Raw genomic sequence first — 18,390 nt, forward strand, 5'->3', positions numbered from 1 at the left:
CTTTATTTTACATTCTCCGTGTTCTTCTTACTAAAAGGAATCACTCTCACTTCTCTGCGTTAAATTTCATCTGCCACTTTTCTGCCCATTCCACCAACCTATTTCCTTTTGAACTTCACGCTATCCTCTTCATGGTTCACAATACTTCCAGATTTTGTATCATCTGCAAATTTTGAAATTGTGCCCTGTACACCAAGGTCTAGGTCATCAATATATTTCAGGAAGAGCAAGGTTCCCAACAAGGATCCCTGGGAAAATCCACCATAAACCTTCCTCCAGTGCAAAAAAAAACAAACAATCATTCACCATTCTCTGTTCTGTAACTCAGCAAATTTCATATCCATGTTGCTACTGTCCTTTTCATTCCATGAGCTCCAACTCTGCTCAAGTCTGTTGTGCAGGACCTTATCAAATGCCTTTTGGAAGTCCATGTACACCACAACAACAACATTACCCTCATCAACCCTCTGTTACTCCATCAAAAACCTCAAGCAAGTTAGTTAAACATGATTTGTCCTTAACAAATCAGTGCTGGCTTCCCAAATTAACCCATTTGCCCAAGTGACTATTAATTTTGTCCCAAATTATCATTTCTAAAAGCTTCCCCTTTACCAACATTAAACTGACTGGCCTGTAGTGGTTGGGCTTATTTTTTTTTACACCATTTTTTGAACAAGGGAATTACATTTGCAATTCCCCAGTCCTCTGTTTAAGGAGCATATCTTTTATTTCTGTAGGACTGTTGTAAAGGACATATCTTTTTATTTTCTGTTGGACTGCGGATTGGAATTACAATGGCTGCAGGTTGAAAGATGTGTCCACTAGAACAGGATGAGAGATATATACAATGTTGCAGTCCTGAAACAGAGTGTGCCATGAAAGACAGGATGATGCTGGAAAGGAGTCCTGGACCAAGGGAGCTGCCTAGCAACAATGTTTTAATTGGCTCCTGACCAGGTGACTAGGTTGTGTGTGAGAAGCAGTGTAGCTGAATAGCTCCTAGCCTGGACGGAACAAGACCTAAAACCTCTTTCTCCTATGTGGAAGGTTCCAGTAATTCCACAATAAGAGTTAGATGGCTTTTCTTCTCATATCTCTATAATCTGTTCTCTCTCTAAAGACCCCTGTCAAGAGGCAAAAGGGAAAATCACTGTTAGATATTGAAAGGCAAGTGTTCAACCAGTGAAATAAATATCAAAAGGACTAGAAGAACACCTCATGTCATCAACAAGAACTGAAAGGAATTTGGAAGACATCGCTTAAAATCAACCCATTGAATCCTGTACTCTGGAATTGGTGCTATTGAGCTGTTTTATCTCACCTTTAAAATCCATGTTTTTCTGTGTCTTATGTGTCTTGTATGTGTGCGCATATAGAGATTTAAGAAGTGGGTCGAGTTTTAGTTATAGTGTAAGAAATCAGCAGTTCATATTTCCTTTTGTTGCCACTGGTTAACGACAGTTTGTTCAACAAACAGTTATTTACTTAAGTTTACAAACCTGGTGCTCGTATTCTGTTAACCTAAATTATACAGTTAGATAGAATTGAGGCAATCTGGTGGGTTTGGTCAAATTTTTCACATTTGTCGTGGCTCAGGGAATGGCGGGGTTTGATATTACAGCGCGCTATCCCCAGTGAGTTGTGACATCTGGCATCACTCCTGAGCCTAAAGTAGATTGGAAAATTATAGCCAGTGCCTCTCCAATTTCCACTCTCACTTTCCTCAGTGTCCTTCTGTGCAATATTAATCAGAAATGCACAGGAATATAACCACTCTCAGACACCTAAGGCAGGTTTTGTTTATCTGATTCAATACCAGTGTTTCTATTCTAGCTTAAAGATGGAACTAAAAGGATGACTATATGAATTTTCTTACCTATTTGATATATGGCTAAACCTAAAGTTGTTGTTTCTCTTTTTCTGTGCGATTATTAAATTGTTGAGCATATCTTCTCACACTCAATTAGCTTTGCTTGCATATACTATATGCTAATACTTCTTCATCAACTTCATGCAGAGATTGGAAAGGGTGTCAGTTGTTAAATGTTTTCTGTTTCTCACCCTTATAATGAAAAATCAACAATAAAAAGTAAATAGAAACGTAACTGAATAGTTCAATTTCCCTACAGTTGATCTGCAATTTAAACTAAATTGAGCGTGCATCAAAAAATGAGGTTTGATTTTGCAATAAACTGTCTCAAAATACAGTAGATTTACTGACAGGGTGAAAAATGCATGGGTATAATACACTTATTTAGGATTTAGGTTTTGATTGAAATAGAGTTTACATCTAAGAAGGGCCTTAAAAAGGCTTGAAGTACCATAGAATTTTCTCTGGCATTAATTGTTTACAATCAGTGGCCTGTATGTACTTCATTTAAACTTGCACTAAAGTCTGCACTGAATTTTTCATTAAACAATTCTACATTTCTCCTCAGAAGTTGGAGTACAAACTGTCAAAATAGATATGGTAATTTAATATTTTTCATCACCTGTTTTAATTATAAATGTTTAATTGATAGATTTCTCACAAAGCATTTGCACTTTCTGAAGTGTTAAGACAAACTGAACCATTACTCAAAATAATAGAAAGGAGATTAATAAAATGTTGCTTTGTGCAGAAGTCTTAAGATGATGCAAGATAACAAAGTTAATACAAGTGGTAACTGTAAACAGCTTTAAATGACTAACTAAATATAATTAGAATAGAGCTGGGACAACTATTGGCTATAAAAGGATTCATAGTGCTTATATAAAAACATCCAAAGACAGCACAATGTGGTTACTGCAAATCGATAAATAAAATAGTATTCATCTTTTGCAGCTCACATCTGTAGCAATTGTTTGTCAATAATGGGTTTTCCAGCATCATTGTTAACATTTTTCCAGCATCCCACATGCAATTACAGCAAGAACAAAATGAAACCAAAACTGGCAGAATGCCAAACTGAAAGGGCAGATTGGCAAGCTGAATAGATTTTCTGCAAAGGCCTCTCGTTATTACTCATTCCTAGAAATGCAAGGCAATAAAATCCATTCAGAACACAACTGCTGCAATGGTATTCTTGCTCTAACCACAACTACAACATTTACTGCATATTTTCAGAAGAGTTACAGTCTCTCACACATTAAACAAATTTACAGTCATTCAATTTCTTGGAAACTTTTCCATCACATGATTGGCAACATGTATTCATTGATATCAAAAATACGGTATAACATTTAACCTGTACAGATATAAAGCACCAGCACAATGGTGCTACAGTACAGGAGGACTGCTATGTTTGTTCATAAAGTAAGCTTCATTAAGCTTTTCAACAATAATAACCTGAGTATATTCTACATATGTCGTAATTAATAAGTTTTTACAAATGAGCAAAATAATATTTTTAAAAATAGAAACACAAGATTCAGCTGCTAATGAATCAATCTACACTCAGTTCATAATGTCACCTGAATTCCTCCCCCACACATGCACCCATAATTGATTTGTGTAATTGCCTGTAACTCAATCCCAGCTGTCCATTATTGGACATCTTTTTCGGTGCTACTTGTGCAATAATGTTTTTATGTTGTGACTTTATCTGCATCTAATCGAAGAATGCCCTGGCAGCTGATAAAGTGCTTATTCCCATGGGCCCATAAGTACATCAAACACTTTTAGGTTAGCTTTTAAAGCATTTTTAAAATCTCAATAAATATTAGTGCTCATCAATTAGCCAAATGCAGGAAAGAATAGGATTTTAAAATTTATTTCACCAAGATAAATTTCTATACGAATTTCAAAGGTCACATCTTCAGTGCTTCAGTGCTAGAAGGTCATTTCCCATATAAGATGCAAAATTGATTATTTTACTAACTTAGTACATCAACATAATAATTAAATGAAATAATCAGATTCAGTGGGACCCCTTTTATCCATCCACTAATAAAGGGGAAGAACCCTCATGGATAAGAAAAAACAGCTGATAATCAAGAATTCTTATATGACCATGCACATTTGGTGCTGCAATACTCACAACACAGGAATTAAGGTAAGTATAATGTAAATAATAAAATGTAGCTTTATTTACCAAGTAAAAAGAAATACAAACAACATAAGAGGTTATGAAACTAGACAATATTTTGAGGAAAGACTTGATCCTGCAAATATTCTGGAGGGTAATAGAGCACAGATAATAAGGGTGCCACTGTGGCATAAAAGAAAAATTCCAGAATAAGGACCATGAAAAGTTTCATTTTAGAAGCAAACAAAAACATTTTCCGATAACATTTAAAACTATTATATTCTTTGTAATAAAGAGGTTTTTAAAAATCTTCCTACTGGTGGCTGGTTTCCTGATTAGAGTGGTTATCTTTATGCCATGTTAAAGTGTGAACACAAACTGTGAAATTAAAATGCTCTGTACAATCCTAGTTGGCTTGCTGATAAGCCAATTAATATTCCATTTCCTGTCAATTAAAGTCACAATCCATTAACTGGAACAGTCCTAAACAGTCTCTTTACTTTTGCATTTGTCCGTGAGTTAAGTGAATTATGGATGTTGTCCAGGTAACCTCAAACACGTACATGGCAAATAAATTGCAAGAAAGAAAGAAACTACATTTACAACTATATGTAGTTTTTTTTCCCATATACACGATGGCTGCTGGTAGAACGAGCACGAGAACTCAATCTAGCCACTGTTAAGAAATCCAGACGTGCCTCATCAAGAGCGAAGGCTGGGAACTCCACGTCCTGCCAGACCTCAGGTCTTTTGCACATGCAGGGGCCGGGAGTAAGTGGCGCATGCACAATCTAGCAGTTAAAGGGTTCAGCCATTTTAACAGTGGCATAACTGCGTCAAAAAAGAGGAAAAACGGCACAAAACCCCGAATCATGTGACTGAGAGGCGAACACCGTAGTCGAGAAGTGTCCCAGGCAGGGAGCAAGACAGAGGAGCAGAGAAAGAGGCTCCAAGCAGAGAAAAAGAGTGGTGGTTAGCGGTCTTTAAGTGGAGAGGACACAGGGGAAGCCCCAGCGGTCGAAGGGGGCTCAAGAGAAGCCCCGGCGGTTGAAGAAGGTAGTAGAAGGTTGGTGAATCCGTGCTGCAGGTTGTTGGGGCTAAGGTAACCCTTTGGAGCAGCAGTATCCTGCTTTGCGCAGCCAAAGAGCTGAAGTTGTGCTCGAGTGCATACTCGGGAATCCAGAGGAGCCGAGTCTCAGGAGACAAGACTGAAACCCTGTGAGCTGGGCAGTTCTTGAAGCCGTCCAATTTGGAACAACATTTGGAGAGAATTCCAAAGCAAAATCTTCAAAGGTGAAGACTGGAATCCCTCTTGAAAGAGTTTCAAATGAGATTAGTTGACTCAGTTTACTGATGTCTGGGTGGATTGTTGAGAAATCTGTGCAATCAATCTTGGCCGTATGTGCCATTTATTGTGCAGTGTGATGTGTTTGACCACAGTTTGTCTGTTAATTCATATGTACCTCATATTAAACTATGATTGTTAGAATATAGGATCGATATTGTAAATTGTTTTATCTTTCTGACTTTGTATAGTAAAGTTTATTTTTGTTTGCTCAAAACCAATGGAATCTTGTGGTTTTATTCTCTTTGCAAGTGTCTTGAATCTTAAATTTTGTCCACTTTAAACAAAAAGTTATTGGTCCCTAACCGGATAATACCAAAAACTTGGGGTCTGGTCCAGGATCAAAACACTACAAAAAAAAGTAAACTCCATAGAGGAGGACGCAGCAAGGGTGAGGATGGTGGTTGAGGGTGTTGAGAGGGACACGACTCATAAGAGGCTATACACAGGGCACAGGATCACCTTTTTTAAGATTAATTCATGGGATGTGGGAGTCACAGGTGTGGCCACATTTGTTGCCCGTCCTAGTTGTGCCTTCAACTGTCAAAGCCCTAAGCTCTGAAATACCCATCCTAAATCTGTGCATGTCTCCATTTCTCTCGTCACATTTAAGACTCTTCTTAAATTCTATCTCTTTGACCATGCTCTTGGGTATATTGGTTACAGTAGCATGGAGGTTACATTACTGAACTAGTAATCCAGAGGTCTGGACTAACAATCCAAAGGTATGCGTTCAAATCTTACCCCAGCAGCTGGGGAATTTAAATTCAGTTAATTATATAAATAAATATGGGAAAAAAAAGTCTCCATAATGGTGACCGTGAAACTACTTAATTATTGTAATCCATCTGGTTCACTAATGTCCTTTAAGGGAGGAAATTCCATCCTAACGTTATCCGGCCTATGTGTGACTCCAGACCCACAACAATATGGTTGACCTTTAATTGCCCTCTGAAATAGCTGAGTAAGCCATTCAGTTGTATTAGGATGAGCAATAAATATTGGCCTTGCTGGCGGCGCCAACCTTCCATGAATGAATTTTTAAAAAACGCTCTGTAAAACAGCTGACATTTTCTTACATTAAAGGCACAATATAAACGAAAGTTGTTGTTATTGGCCAGAACTCTATAAAGTTTAATGTATACTTCTTTTCACCTGTTCTGCTTTACCTTTGTGCAAATTTAAATTGCAACAGATATTCTTCTATCCACTTAAATACTTTGTCCAATTCATTTGATTTCTTAGCTGTCTGCTAAGTGCCTCACTTTATTTCGTATCATCTGAAAATTTGACCACTTATCCTAACTGCCCACAATTTTGAGTTTACTTATTACCGTTCGTGTGGAATTCTTAATAAAGGCCATTTGGAAGTCAAGGTAAACCACATTCTACAGGTTTCCAAAGACCACTTTGGTTTCCAGCTCCTCATTGTGCTGGAGGTAAGCAACTTACCTGACTGATTTCCCTCCCCCTTCACCACTTGCCTGACTGGCAGGGACAAATTCTGCAGGTTCCTTGCTACAGTCATCAGCCACATAAATTCCTTCTTCTACCCACCAGAAAGACAGTGGATCAGAGTCAGAGAAAATTTACGTAAATAGGGCTTGGCTATTAAGATTGGTCAGGCAACCCAGCCACAGGTGCAGGCAAGCCAGCATGTATTGGTACTGATCCCAAGCCCAGATAAATGGGGAGGGATCCATTGGGATGGCAGCTGGGAGAAGTGCAGTGGAGTGTTGGGATAGAAAAATAACGCTGACACTGAAGAGGAAAAATCTAGAAGACACATGCGATACTGCCCTTGTTGCCCAAGTTTCTGCGCTATAGGACATCAAGAAGAGAGGAACAAGAACTTGATATGAATGATATGCAGATGCTGAGATGGATGTGTGGAGTGACAAGAAAGAACAAGATCAAGAGCCAGTACATCAAGGGGTCAGTGAAGATTGGGGGAGCATCGAAAAAAGTAGCCAAGAGGAGATTAAAATGGTATGGTTATCTGTTGCGGAGAGAGATAGAGAAAGGAAATGTGTTGAGGCGAGTGACGGAGATGGGACTGCCAGGAAGAAGGAGAAGAAGAGGGAGGCCTAAGGCCAGATGGAAAGATGCGGTGGCAAGAGACTTAAACACAGCAGATTTGGAAGAAGAACAGGTGACTGACAGGAGAAAATGGTGAAAGATGATTAACCAGCATTGCGGCGATGGTAAGTAAAATGGGAGAAGCCAAAAGAAGATTTAGATTGCCTGGGCCTTCATGTCTTTGGACACCCCAGGGTCACTGCCCACTTTGGGCCTTGCATACACTGCAGCCACATATACCCACCTCTGCCCCAATCCACCCCACCTGCCATCACTTTAAAATCATGGCCTCTGAGTCAGAAGGTCACTGAGTTGAAGTCCCACTTCAGAAACATGAGCAAATAATCTAGTCTGACAGTCAAGGGCACCATTTTCAGGTCAGACTTTAAAACAAAGCCCCACCTGAACTCTAAGATTATTGTAAAAGATCCCACTGCACTATTCAAAGTAGAGCAGACAAGTTCTCCCAGAGCCCCAGCCAGCATTATCCCTCAAATAACACCTAAAAATGCAGATATTCTGGCTATTTATGTCATTACCATTTGTGGGACCTTGGTGCACTCAAATTTGCTGCTGTATATCCTTCAATTCAACAGTATCTACACTTTAAAAGAGCTTAATTGGCTGTAATATGTTTTAGGACATTTTGAGACTGTGCAAGGCACTATATAAATGCAAGTCATATTCATATATATTACGTTGCCCTTTTTGAATATGGACACCACAGGAACCTGTTTTTAATCTACATGTACCTCAATGCCAATTGACCCTCTCATGATAATTGCCAGTGCCTCACATTTTCTCTCTAGTCTCTCAGCCCTTTAAATATCATCCCTGGCAATTCATTCAGTTTGAGTCCTATTAGCCTTTCTAGAACCACCATGTCATTCACCAATCTACTTAGGTTATCATTTCATACGCAGATATAAAGCAGAGCAGCATTGATCAAGTGGGTGGGAATGTTTCACCAGATATGATCCTGTAGCACCATAGAAAGCAGTGACTGAGTATTTACCGATTGTGCTTGTGATGTTATAGCCAGTCCCCTAGTGGATAGGCCACAGCACTCAACCATAGCAGCTATGATTTTCTGTACCACATTATCCAACTCTATTATTTTGTGGGCTGGAAAGTGGGAGGAATTGTCTTTACATAGAAGCTACGGCATAGAAATAGACCATTTGACCAGCTGGTTTATGCCAGTATTTAACACCAAACAAGCCTTTTCACACTTTAACTGCTTCCATCCTCCTAAATTTAAAAAAGTTTTAAATTTATATTAAAAACCGGTGCGTGTGAAATTCAACAGGCCAAGGTGCTGTTTAATTTAAATCTCCACCCAACCTCAGCAATGTTTTATGCAAAGGATACACAGGCTTTCCTTTTGCCCAGTGTTGCTGGGGCACAAATGCCAGCAATTAATTGGTGTGCAGGGTGTTTGAATTCACCCACCCATATTTGGGCTGCCATGTTCTGCACTATCTGGTTTTCTGCATTTGTTACAGAGCAGCACTTAAGCCTATAAACAAAATTTGACCTGACATCAAAACGATATGTTTTTATTTTATTAATTTGTAAAGTTAAATCATTTTGAATGGATTTTGAAATCTTAAACAGCAAATCCAAATGCATTGGTTTATTTTGTGTAAATCTAGAGGACTAAATTAATAATTACCTTAAACACCTCCAGTGGCAATGAAAAGTTTTCAGCTTCAGAGAGAGCCTTTTCAAGAGCATCTTTCCATTCAGTATCACCTTTAAGAGCCTGGATTTCTGGAAAGGAGCCCACAAAGAATTTACATCAACAAGTCACCATAGTCTACAAGGTTTTCTAGCAATTTTAAATACTTACAGGAATTCACAACTTCTAAATCCATCACATTTTTTTTTGCACTGCTTTAAGCTGACATTTGATTTCCAGTCTTAGAAAGCAGTTGTTAACTTTTTAAGCCTAAAATTGAGAAATGTCACTAAAACTTAAGGTTAACTTGCAGCTGAGATTATTGAGCTCTAAGTTTTATCAAAAAAGTGAATCACAGGTTATACATATTGAAACCAAGGAAGTAAAATCCAAAAGCCAGTGACACATGAAAGTTGATCTAGATTAAACAGTGCAATACAAAGCCAAATCTGATTAAGACATGTTATTTTGCACTTTGATTAGCTACTTTTAAGAAATGTAGCATGTTCCTGCACTTCAATATTTTTGTATTTAAATACGGAGTATTTAGAGCTCAATGAACCAGGAAAGAATTGTCTCCAACTATAAGATTTAAAGTTTTGGATCCAAATGGCAGGTTCATAGGTTTTCCAGGTCCTATAAACGAAAGGAAAATGTAATAGATTTCAGCATTTCCAAATCCCTTAATGATTATAACTCTCTCATCATCCTTTGAAAATATAAAATTTCATTTCGTAACCCACAATCAATCCAAGTACGCAGTGAGTCATCAGTAGAGAACCCAACATAAAAAGTGTAGTAAATTAAAATGGAAGATGGATATAAACACAATTGCATGTTTTTCTTTAATGGTGAAATAGTTGTACAAAATCTATGGGCTGGATTTTACATGGCACCACAGTCTTAAAAAGTCAGGAGGGGGAGTCCGCCCAGTAAAACAATGGCTGCCCCGCTATCATTACACACTAGGTTGCCAATTAAGAGAGGCGAGGTGGGACTTCTGGTCCTCAGGAACAGGAAGACCCACTTCAGAGAAATGCTGACCAATCAAGAGATTGACAGCTCTCTAAGTACACGCAGCGCCAGTAGGAGCGGTGGCCACTGGTGATACTGCAGCGAAGCGGAGAGGAGGCATGTTGTGCTGGATTCAGCTCAGCAGGTGAGTCAGGGGTCTCTCTGGGTGCCAAGTTGGCAGACCACGGCTAAAGACAGGGGGAAGGCAGGGAGCGTGTGGGGAAAGGATGGGGGAAGGGCAGGGAATCATAGGGACAACCCTCCAATGTGTCCAGGGGGCCTGTGATGGAGGAAATCCCTGCCCACCACTAGCTTGAGCAGGTAAACCTGCTGAGTTGGGCTCTTGGTGTGGACTGCTCTCGACACCGGTAAAATCCCAGCACCGACAGTGGGATAAGGTCCTTAAGTGGGAATTAATTACCCACTTGGGGCTTCAATTAACCCACTGATGGGTGTGCCACCTGCAAAGCCCCAACATCAGGATAACTGCAGTGGGAGCAGGGGTAGGCACCTGCCCGCAGGATTTTATGTGCCCCAACCAGCGCCAGTAAGGACCATAAAATTCAGCCCTGTGTGTGCCGATAAAATGGGATTTGAGCTGATAAAAATATTTTTCTTTAACTCCATTATCACCAATCTTTAACTTCATTCAATGTTCTAACCTAACAATAACTATACATTAAGAAACCACTTCACTAATTAATCAGTTTTCTATAGGATAGTGGAGATTGATGTTGAGTATCAATGCTTTCAGAATTAGATAAAAAATTATAAACAAAAAACACCATGAAAATATTACTCATTATATCTAATATGCAAACCTCTTCAAAGAATGCTTAAGGCCAGAAACTTCCCCCCACTTGCGGGAGGGGGGGTTTGTGCAGGGACGGGCACGAACCCGATCGGCACCCCCGGTCGAGGCCGCGCCACCATTTTATGTGGGCGTGCCAATTAAGGCAAGCCCATTGTGACGCGCGCCCAGAAGCGCTATGCACTCCCTTTGCAGGCGGGGAGTGGATTCCCTAAGTGGTTCCCTGCACTCTTTCGCACATGCGCATGAAAGAGCGCAAAGATCTCCCTGAGGCACAAAGGTGCCTCAGGGAGATTTGTTTCAGTCTTAAACTTTATAAAGGATTTTTAAACTTTTAAAACATGTCCCCTCAGGTGACACTATCACGTGAGCTTGGACATGTCAAAGAATAATGTATAAATTTTTATGATTTTAAAACAGTTCATGAAACCTCATCGCGCCCGTGGATGAGGTTTCATGAAAAATGCAAAGGCCACCTGGGTTCTTCGCCTGTCTGTCAACCTTAAGGTTGGACGGGCAGCTCATTAAGTTGAGTTAATTAGTTTTCAAACAGGCCTTAATAGGCCTTTGACAGTTCGGCGGGCACGCAGCCAAGTCGGCTGCACGACCACCGAACTGACAATCTAAATGATGCGCAGTGACGTCGGGACGCACGCCCCATGTCACCGCACGTCATTTTATGCATCGGTGAGCGGGTCCCGCCTCCAGCTCACCGACAGGAAAATGCTGCCCTAAAATTTACTTTCAGTTTGCATTTTCAAATGACACCTTTTGATTGTTATTCAAAAACATGTTTTTAGTTGCTTTTGCCATAATACGAAATGGCTGTCCAACTTATCCTCTAACCTCCACAACACATCTTCAAATGAAAAGAAAAAATGCATTTATCCAATGCTTTTTAATCACCACTGGACCTTTCAAAGTGCTTTACAGCCAATGAAATACATCTGAAGTGTCACCACTGTTGTCAGAAACATGGCAGCCAATTTGCACACCGCAAGCTCCACAAACAGCAATATGATAATGATCAGATAATCTGTTTTTATCATGTTGATTGAGGGTTAAACATTGACCAGAACACCAGGGAAAGCTCCCCTGCTCTTCTTTGAAATAGCAGAATGGGATCTTTTGCATCCACCCAAGCAGGCAGATAGGGCCTCGGTTTAACATCTCATTCAAAAAACACCCCCAACAATGCAGTGCTCCCTGACACCCTGCAGTGGAATGTCAGCCTTAATTTTAAGCTCAAGCCCTGGAGTGGGGCTTGAACCTGGAACCTTTTGATTCAGAGGCAAGAGTGCTACCAACGTAGCCATGGTTAACAGTGTAATTTGTTATTTCCTGTCTATTTCTCGCTAGTCAGGACATCAATAGTCTTCTTGCCCCAGTCAGTGCATGCTTACCAAGCTCTACATCAGTGCACATTATCTTCAATTCTTTCCATGGAATGGCCACTGCGTATTTCAACAATCTGCTCCAATTATGCATTGTCCACATCTCTCGCTCTCCCACAGTGATTAATTTTGTTTTCACCCCTCAATGGTCTTCATCCCTGTTCTCTAGAACATTGCATAATTCCTCCATTTTGCAACCTCTCCCTCATTCAAAACCTGTTCTTCAACTGTGTTTTCAGCCTTCATCCCCACACTTATGTTTCACTTTCTATCCCGGTTTGAGTTTTGTTAATTTTAAAGCAACTCTAGTTTAGATGAGAAATGCTATCAAAAACAAAGTAGATTTCTTATAGTTTCTCTCCCTGTACAAAACTCTGTTTGAGGGGATCAGGTAGGCAACAAACTTCCATTTGGCTTCTATGAGATACAAATGAGTCCTCTGTGGCAACTTTTCTATTTTCCTCTTTGTGGGAAAGCAATTTTTAAAAATTCATTCATGGGACGAGCATTACTGACAAGGCCAGCATTTATTGCCCATCCCTACTTGCCCTTGAGAAGATGATGTTGAGCCACCTACTTGAACCGCTGCAATTTGAGTGGTGTAGTACACCCGCAGCGCTGTTTGAGAGGCAGCCTACACCTAACACCTTTCTCAACCTAGGCTGGAATATCCCAAAAATGGAGCATCAAACTGCACGTCTTTCTGTCTGCCCTCTGTCATGCTTTGGAATCCACAAAAAGGTTGCAAATTTGAAAGGCTCCATTCAAACATAATCTGAGAGCACAACTTTATGGGCAGAATTTTTCCCCCATCGCGGGGGGGGTGGGGGGGTGGGGTGTGGGGGTGGTGGTGGTGGTGGTGGAGTTGAAGAGCGGGTGTGTGGAGACGCACCTCCGATCGGGGGCATGCCGCCATTTTAAATGGGTGGGCCAATTAAGGCCCGCCCAGCGTGACGTCCGCATAGAAGCGCTCCGTGTGGGCGGGGGGAATCCCTCAGTCGAGAGTGTGCTCTTTTGCACGAAACAGCGCACTCATCTCCCTGAGGCTAAGTGCTGCCTCAGGGAGATTGGCTCTATTGTAAAAAATATTAAAAATTGAAAAAAAAAATTCCCTGATATGCCCTCTCATGTGGCACTCACATGAGTTGGGACATGTCCATAACTTTTAAAACCACTTTAATTAAATTTTTAAAAACCTACAGGAAACCTCATCCCGCCCGTGGATGAGGTTTCATACTTTTTTGAATGTCCGCCAGGGCTCCCAGCCTGCCCGCCAACCTTCTGCCTGTGGGGTGGGTGGGCCCGACCCAATCTCCGGCGGGCGGGGAGCCGATCCCCGCCAGAGAAGCGGGCCCCGCCGCCATTTTAAGTGGGCAGGCCAATTAAGGCCCGCCCAGTGTGACGTCTGGCGGGAAGCGCTATGTGCTTCCTGTGTGGGCGGAGGGGGGATTCCCCAAATGCGAGAGTGCGCACATCTCCCTGAGGCTAAGTGCTGCCTCAGGGAGATCACTGAAAGTTTTTCAAACTTTAAAAATAGAAAAATAAAAAAATCATTAACATGTCCCCCTCATGTGACAATGTCACACGAGATGGGACATGTTAATAAATTTCACAAAAACTTTAACAAAATTTTTAAAAACCTACATGAAACCTCATCCCGCCGGTGTTCTGTTTTTTCAGAAGCCCGCCGGGGCTCCTGGCCTGCCCACCAACCTTAAGGTTGGACGGGCAGATCCTTTAATTATTTTAATTATCCTGTCAATAGCCTCAATTGGCCATTGACAGGTCGGCGGGCGGACAGCTGATCGCGCTGTGTCCCCGCCTTCCTGAAGATTTAAATGGGGCGGGATGACGTCGAGGGTTCCCCCCAATGACATCCTGCATCATTTTCGCGTCGGTGAGCCCCCTGCTCACTGACGGAAAAATTGAGCCGGGTGTGGTATGTCTTTGTTCAGGCACAATAACCAAAAATGACCCAATCATTTAATAATTTCACTGTAAAACCTAAGAACAACTTCTGCAGATTTACAACGTTATTATTAGTTTTTTTAAAGAATGCATTATCTGAACAATTAAAATGATGAGCTTTAAAAACAAATTGAGCTGTCAAAAATTCCGGTTACTGGGGAATTCCAGTTGGTAAAGCGCTGGATAAGAAAGTTAATAGTACATGTAAAGTGGGGTCCCATGGCGTCATGAAGAACATGACAAGTTTTTAAACACAAAAAATTGTTGTCATGCCAATGTGCTAAATAAAACCTAGCATGATTAGTTTCAGAGGGCAAGAAGCATGATTTAAAGTGACATTTAAGTGTAGACACTCAGGTCATAGTAATTTGTGCTATTGTACATTTTGGATTTTCACAGGATTTCTGAGCTTGGAGTTTGCTTGTTTCTGATTTTATTCTTGCCTTTCACACTCACAGCTTTGGGGGCCATTCCTGCTTCATTGTTACAGACGGAGAAGAGGAGCAACAGCAACAGGTGGATCAACAATTGAGGGGGTTTCTCATGGGGCTTCCACAAGGTCCATAGGCCACAAATATACTTTCTGGATATCTTAGGAGCAGTGCATGAAAAGTTTGTCACTCACTGAGTGCTATGCTGCCCTATGCAACAAGACCATCTGCTGGCTGTTCAGGTGGTTGTGCCCAAGCCAGTGGCTGCCCAAGACACTGAACTTCTTTCGCCTCAGAATCCTGCCAGGATGTTTCAGGGGCCATTTTCCACATCTTCCATCCTGCAGTACACAGCTGCATCAAGCAGATCACTATTATCCTATTTGCCACAGCCAACTAATACACCAACTTTCCTTTCAACACCAATAGCCAGAATGAGAGCTCTAAGGTTTGTAGCGTGGCTTGTTCCCCTCGTGCCCAGGGGAGTCATAGATTGCCCTCCTATAGCCATTAAGGTACCAGAAAATAAACCAGTTGCCGTTATCATCAGGAACAGCTATCATGTCATTAAATGGCGCAAACTGGAGACTCCGCTATGAAGATGCCTAATCTATGAATTTGGCCAAGTTAGTCGATAAGACATGCCCATATTCTTATCCCATTTTTAGCTCCATTATTTAGATAATGCACTGCACAAAAGATCAAGCAAAATAGTAGCTTCCAAATAAACAGATGTTTTTATATAATGGTTAGAAATTAGGCAATTCTTACAAATTATCCAGATGTTCAAAATGACTGAAATGTTTAAAATAGCTGAATGAAGTAAAACTTTTAATCATTAAATGTAACTTAATAGAATGGACATCATCATAAAAATAAAAGTCAAATCAGTAACACTGGCATAAGCAGCATAGAGAAGCAATTCATATTTATACAGTTAAGAAAATGATAGTGCTTAGGACTAAAACATAGTACTGTACAGCATCATCAGTTCTCTAGTGCACTCTCGTCAAGCCACAGATCTTCCTGAAGCTTCCATTGACACAAGCTTAGGTGTCATTTACAATCACGACCAAAAATAGTTAATGCACCAGAATAAAATACATCTTACTCAACAGCTAATTCTGCAGTACACGTAATTTCTTTCGTTAATGCTAGTTGCTCTCCTACGGCACTGCACATAGGGGGCTGGATTTTGTCGGGGTGGTGGTGGCCCCGCCAACGGTCCTGAAAGCCGGAGGCAACCCTGCCTCAGCCGTTTTGGAAATGGATTCTGTGGCAATCAGGGGGCTAATGATATGTGGTCAGGGCTCTTATCCCTTTAAAGGGCAAGATCCCAGCTCCAAGAGCTGCCAGACAATCAGAGAGGGCAAGTAGCCAGTCCCAGCACCACCACCAGAAGCAGTGGCCACTGCTGGGACTGCACCTAGCCTGGAGACGCTGCAGGAGCACCGCCCTCTGAACAAGGTAAGTGGGGTCGGGGTTTCTGAGAGCAGGGGATTTGGGTAGTGGGCAGCAATGGCCACCATCTGTGAGCCCAATTAGGAGGCACACCTTCCGAGTTCAGAGATTCGCCAGGCGATCTCCCAACATGGCGAGGGGCCCACTTTCTGCTGGCTAAAATTCCAGTGGAGGCAGGTCAAGGCCTGAAGTGATCTTTAACTGGTCACTTAAGGACCTCAATTAACCTCCAGGTGAAATGACCATCCTCCACCTTCCCGCCACTGATAAAATTCCATGGTGTTGGGAAGGCAATGGGCACACTAACCCCCCCTGCCATTTTATGCCCTCCCCCTTCACCTCCTAGCATGTCCCTAAAGATTTGGTTTAGCCCAGAGTGTTGAAATTTAATCTAACCTTCAGGTGAAGTGGAATTAGAAGGCAGGGATAAGCATGCCAAAGCTCATAATAGTTCAGATTATTTCATTATTATAGATAGATATATGTAACTACTCCTTATTTTAGATTCACATATACTGATCTTATTTTTATATACTGTTATGGACAGGGAAGAAGATGAAACCATCCCAATTCCCTTCCCTTCTCATCTGTAATCAGCGCACTTTATTTTTGAAAAGATAGATGTGTGTTTCTAAACCCCCGTTAGTGTGCAGTCAATTTAGAAGTACCAGCAGGAAGCTTTCGCCGGTTTAAACAAAGGATTATTTATTTACATGCTCACCCTGAAAGATCCAAATGCTACACCAATCACACACCACACACTCTGAAAGATGACAATTAAAGAAGATAGTGCACTTCTACAAATATTAAACCAAAAGAATAGCTAACAGTTCAGGTGTCTTTGCGAGTCCAGTGAAGAAGGAAGCTTTTCCTACTTTAGTTCAGGAAAGTTCAGATGGCTGGGGGTTGGATGTCAGGACTACTTCAAAGGAGAAGAATGTTCAGCAAGTTATGAAGTCAGGCACTCGTGGCTGTTGTGTCAGGAAGTTGAATTTCTTTACAAGTGATCTTGGAGCTTTGGAATCAGGATGGGAGGCTTTTTTAAAGAAAGTTTTTAAGCCTCTCGATTCTTAAAAGGCAAGAGGTGGCACAACCTTTCTCTGCAGCTACTATCTTGTTGGTGTTATTTTGTAGAATTCACCGAGGGCTCTTTTGGGGTAAAAGGACTTCAGTATGAGAGAACCAGTTTTAGTCACATGGTGGATGGCCATTTAAATACCATAGAGGATAGATGGTGGTCTTTCACGGTTAACTTGTGGATAACTAGTCTCATCAGCTTTCGTTTGTTACATTGCAAACCTGGAAACAAGAGTCGAGGAGTCTCTTGACTGTGTTTTGGAGTAAGCTTTGAACAATGACAGGTGTGAACTCCACAAAGGAGTGCTGTCTAGGCATGTCCTTTCAAGGGATGACCCTGTAGAAACACGCACTGGGGGCTTCGTAGTCAGACAAAACGAACTTTGTTTACACAAGAGCTTCCATGGCTGCTTGTATACAGCCAGCCCCTCATACAGCCATCTTCTTTTCTAGGAAATCCCTCCCTAGAATTTATTCTGCCATGCTAGCCAAATCACGTGACCCCTACTCAGCTAAACTGGTCTTAAAAGTGGCAGTCATCACAGACCCCCACCTAGTTTGACTCAATTTGGAACTTTCCAGAATCTGCTAGTCTGGGTTGAAGTTACAAAGGTTAGCTGACTCCCTTGGCATCCTAACAGTTCATCAGTGTCTATTTGTAAATAAATAAAGGCAGTTCCAGAAGCTTCCATATGAGCACGATCCATATTTAAAGTTAGGAGTATGAAATGCCTTTTACTGAGCATGACAATTCTCTGATTTTATATTTGTGGTGGTTAAATAGCACAATTTACAGCAACTTGAAATGTAGGGCTGGATTTTATATACCTCCAACGGTCGTGTTTTCGGATGAAGAGACATATAAATTAGGCAGGTGCCCAGCCCGGCATCATCATCCAACCCATCTCCGAGCTCACCCACATACCACTGTAGGTGGACAGGTGTCGAAATTGGCAGCCTGCCCACCATGTTTAAAAAATAATTGAGTCAATTGAGCTTGTTGCTATCTTCGGGGGCTATGTGCCCTTAGCGCATCGGGGACACCTCCCAAAGACAGTACTTTCCTTCCTACCTGCTCTCAAAACCCACCCACTACTTACCTCAATCCAAGGTCTATTGGGC

At 41.3% G+C, this 18,390-nt stretch overlaps 1 protein-coding gene across 3 annotated transcripts in view; it reads right to left on the reverse strand.

Annotated features, from left to right (window-relative positions):
- sfmbt2 (Scm like with four mbt domains 2) overlaps positions 1 to 18,390 on the reverse strand; it is a 197,387-nt gene that overhangs the window by 103,323 nt on the left and 75,674 nt on the right. For all 3 annotated transcript variants that reach the window (XM_078552971.1, XM_078552973.1, XM_078552972.1), the window contains one exon: positions 9,107 to 9,204. In XM_078552971.1, coding sequence (XP_078409097.1) covers positions 9,107 to 9,204 — 98 coding nt within the window. The remainder of the gene's footprint in view (positions 1 to 9,106; positions 9,205 to 18,390) is intronic.

The sequence above is a fragment of the Cetorhinus maximus genome, chromosome 12 (assembly GCF_964194155.1).
Source record: "Cetorhinus maximus chromosome 12, sCetMax3.hap1.1, whole genome shotgun sequence".
Taxonomy (NCBI): domain Eukaryota; kingdom Metazoa; phylum Chordata; class Chondrichthyes; order Lamniformes; family Cetorhinidae; genus Cetorhinus; species Cetorhinus maximus.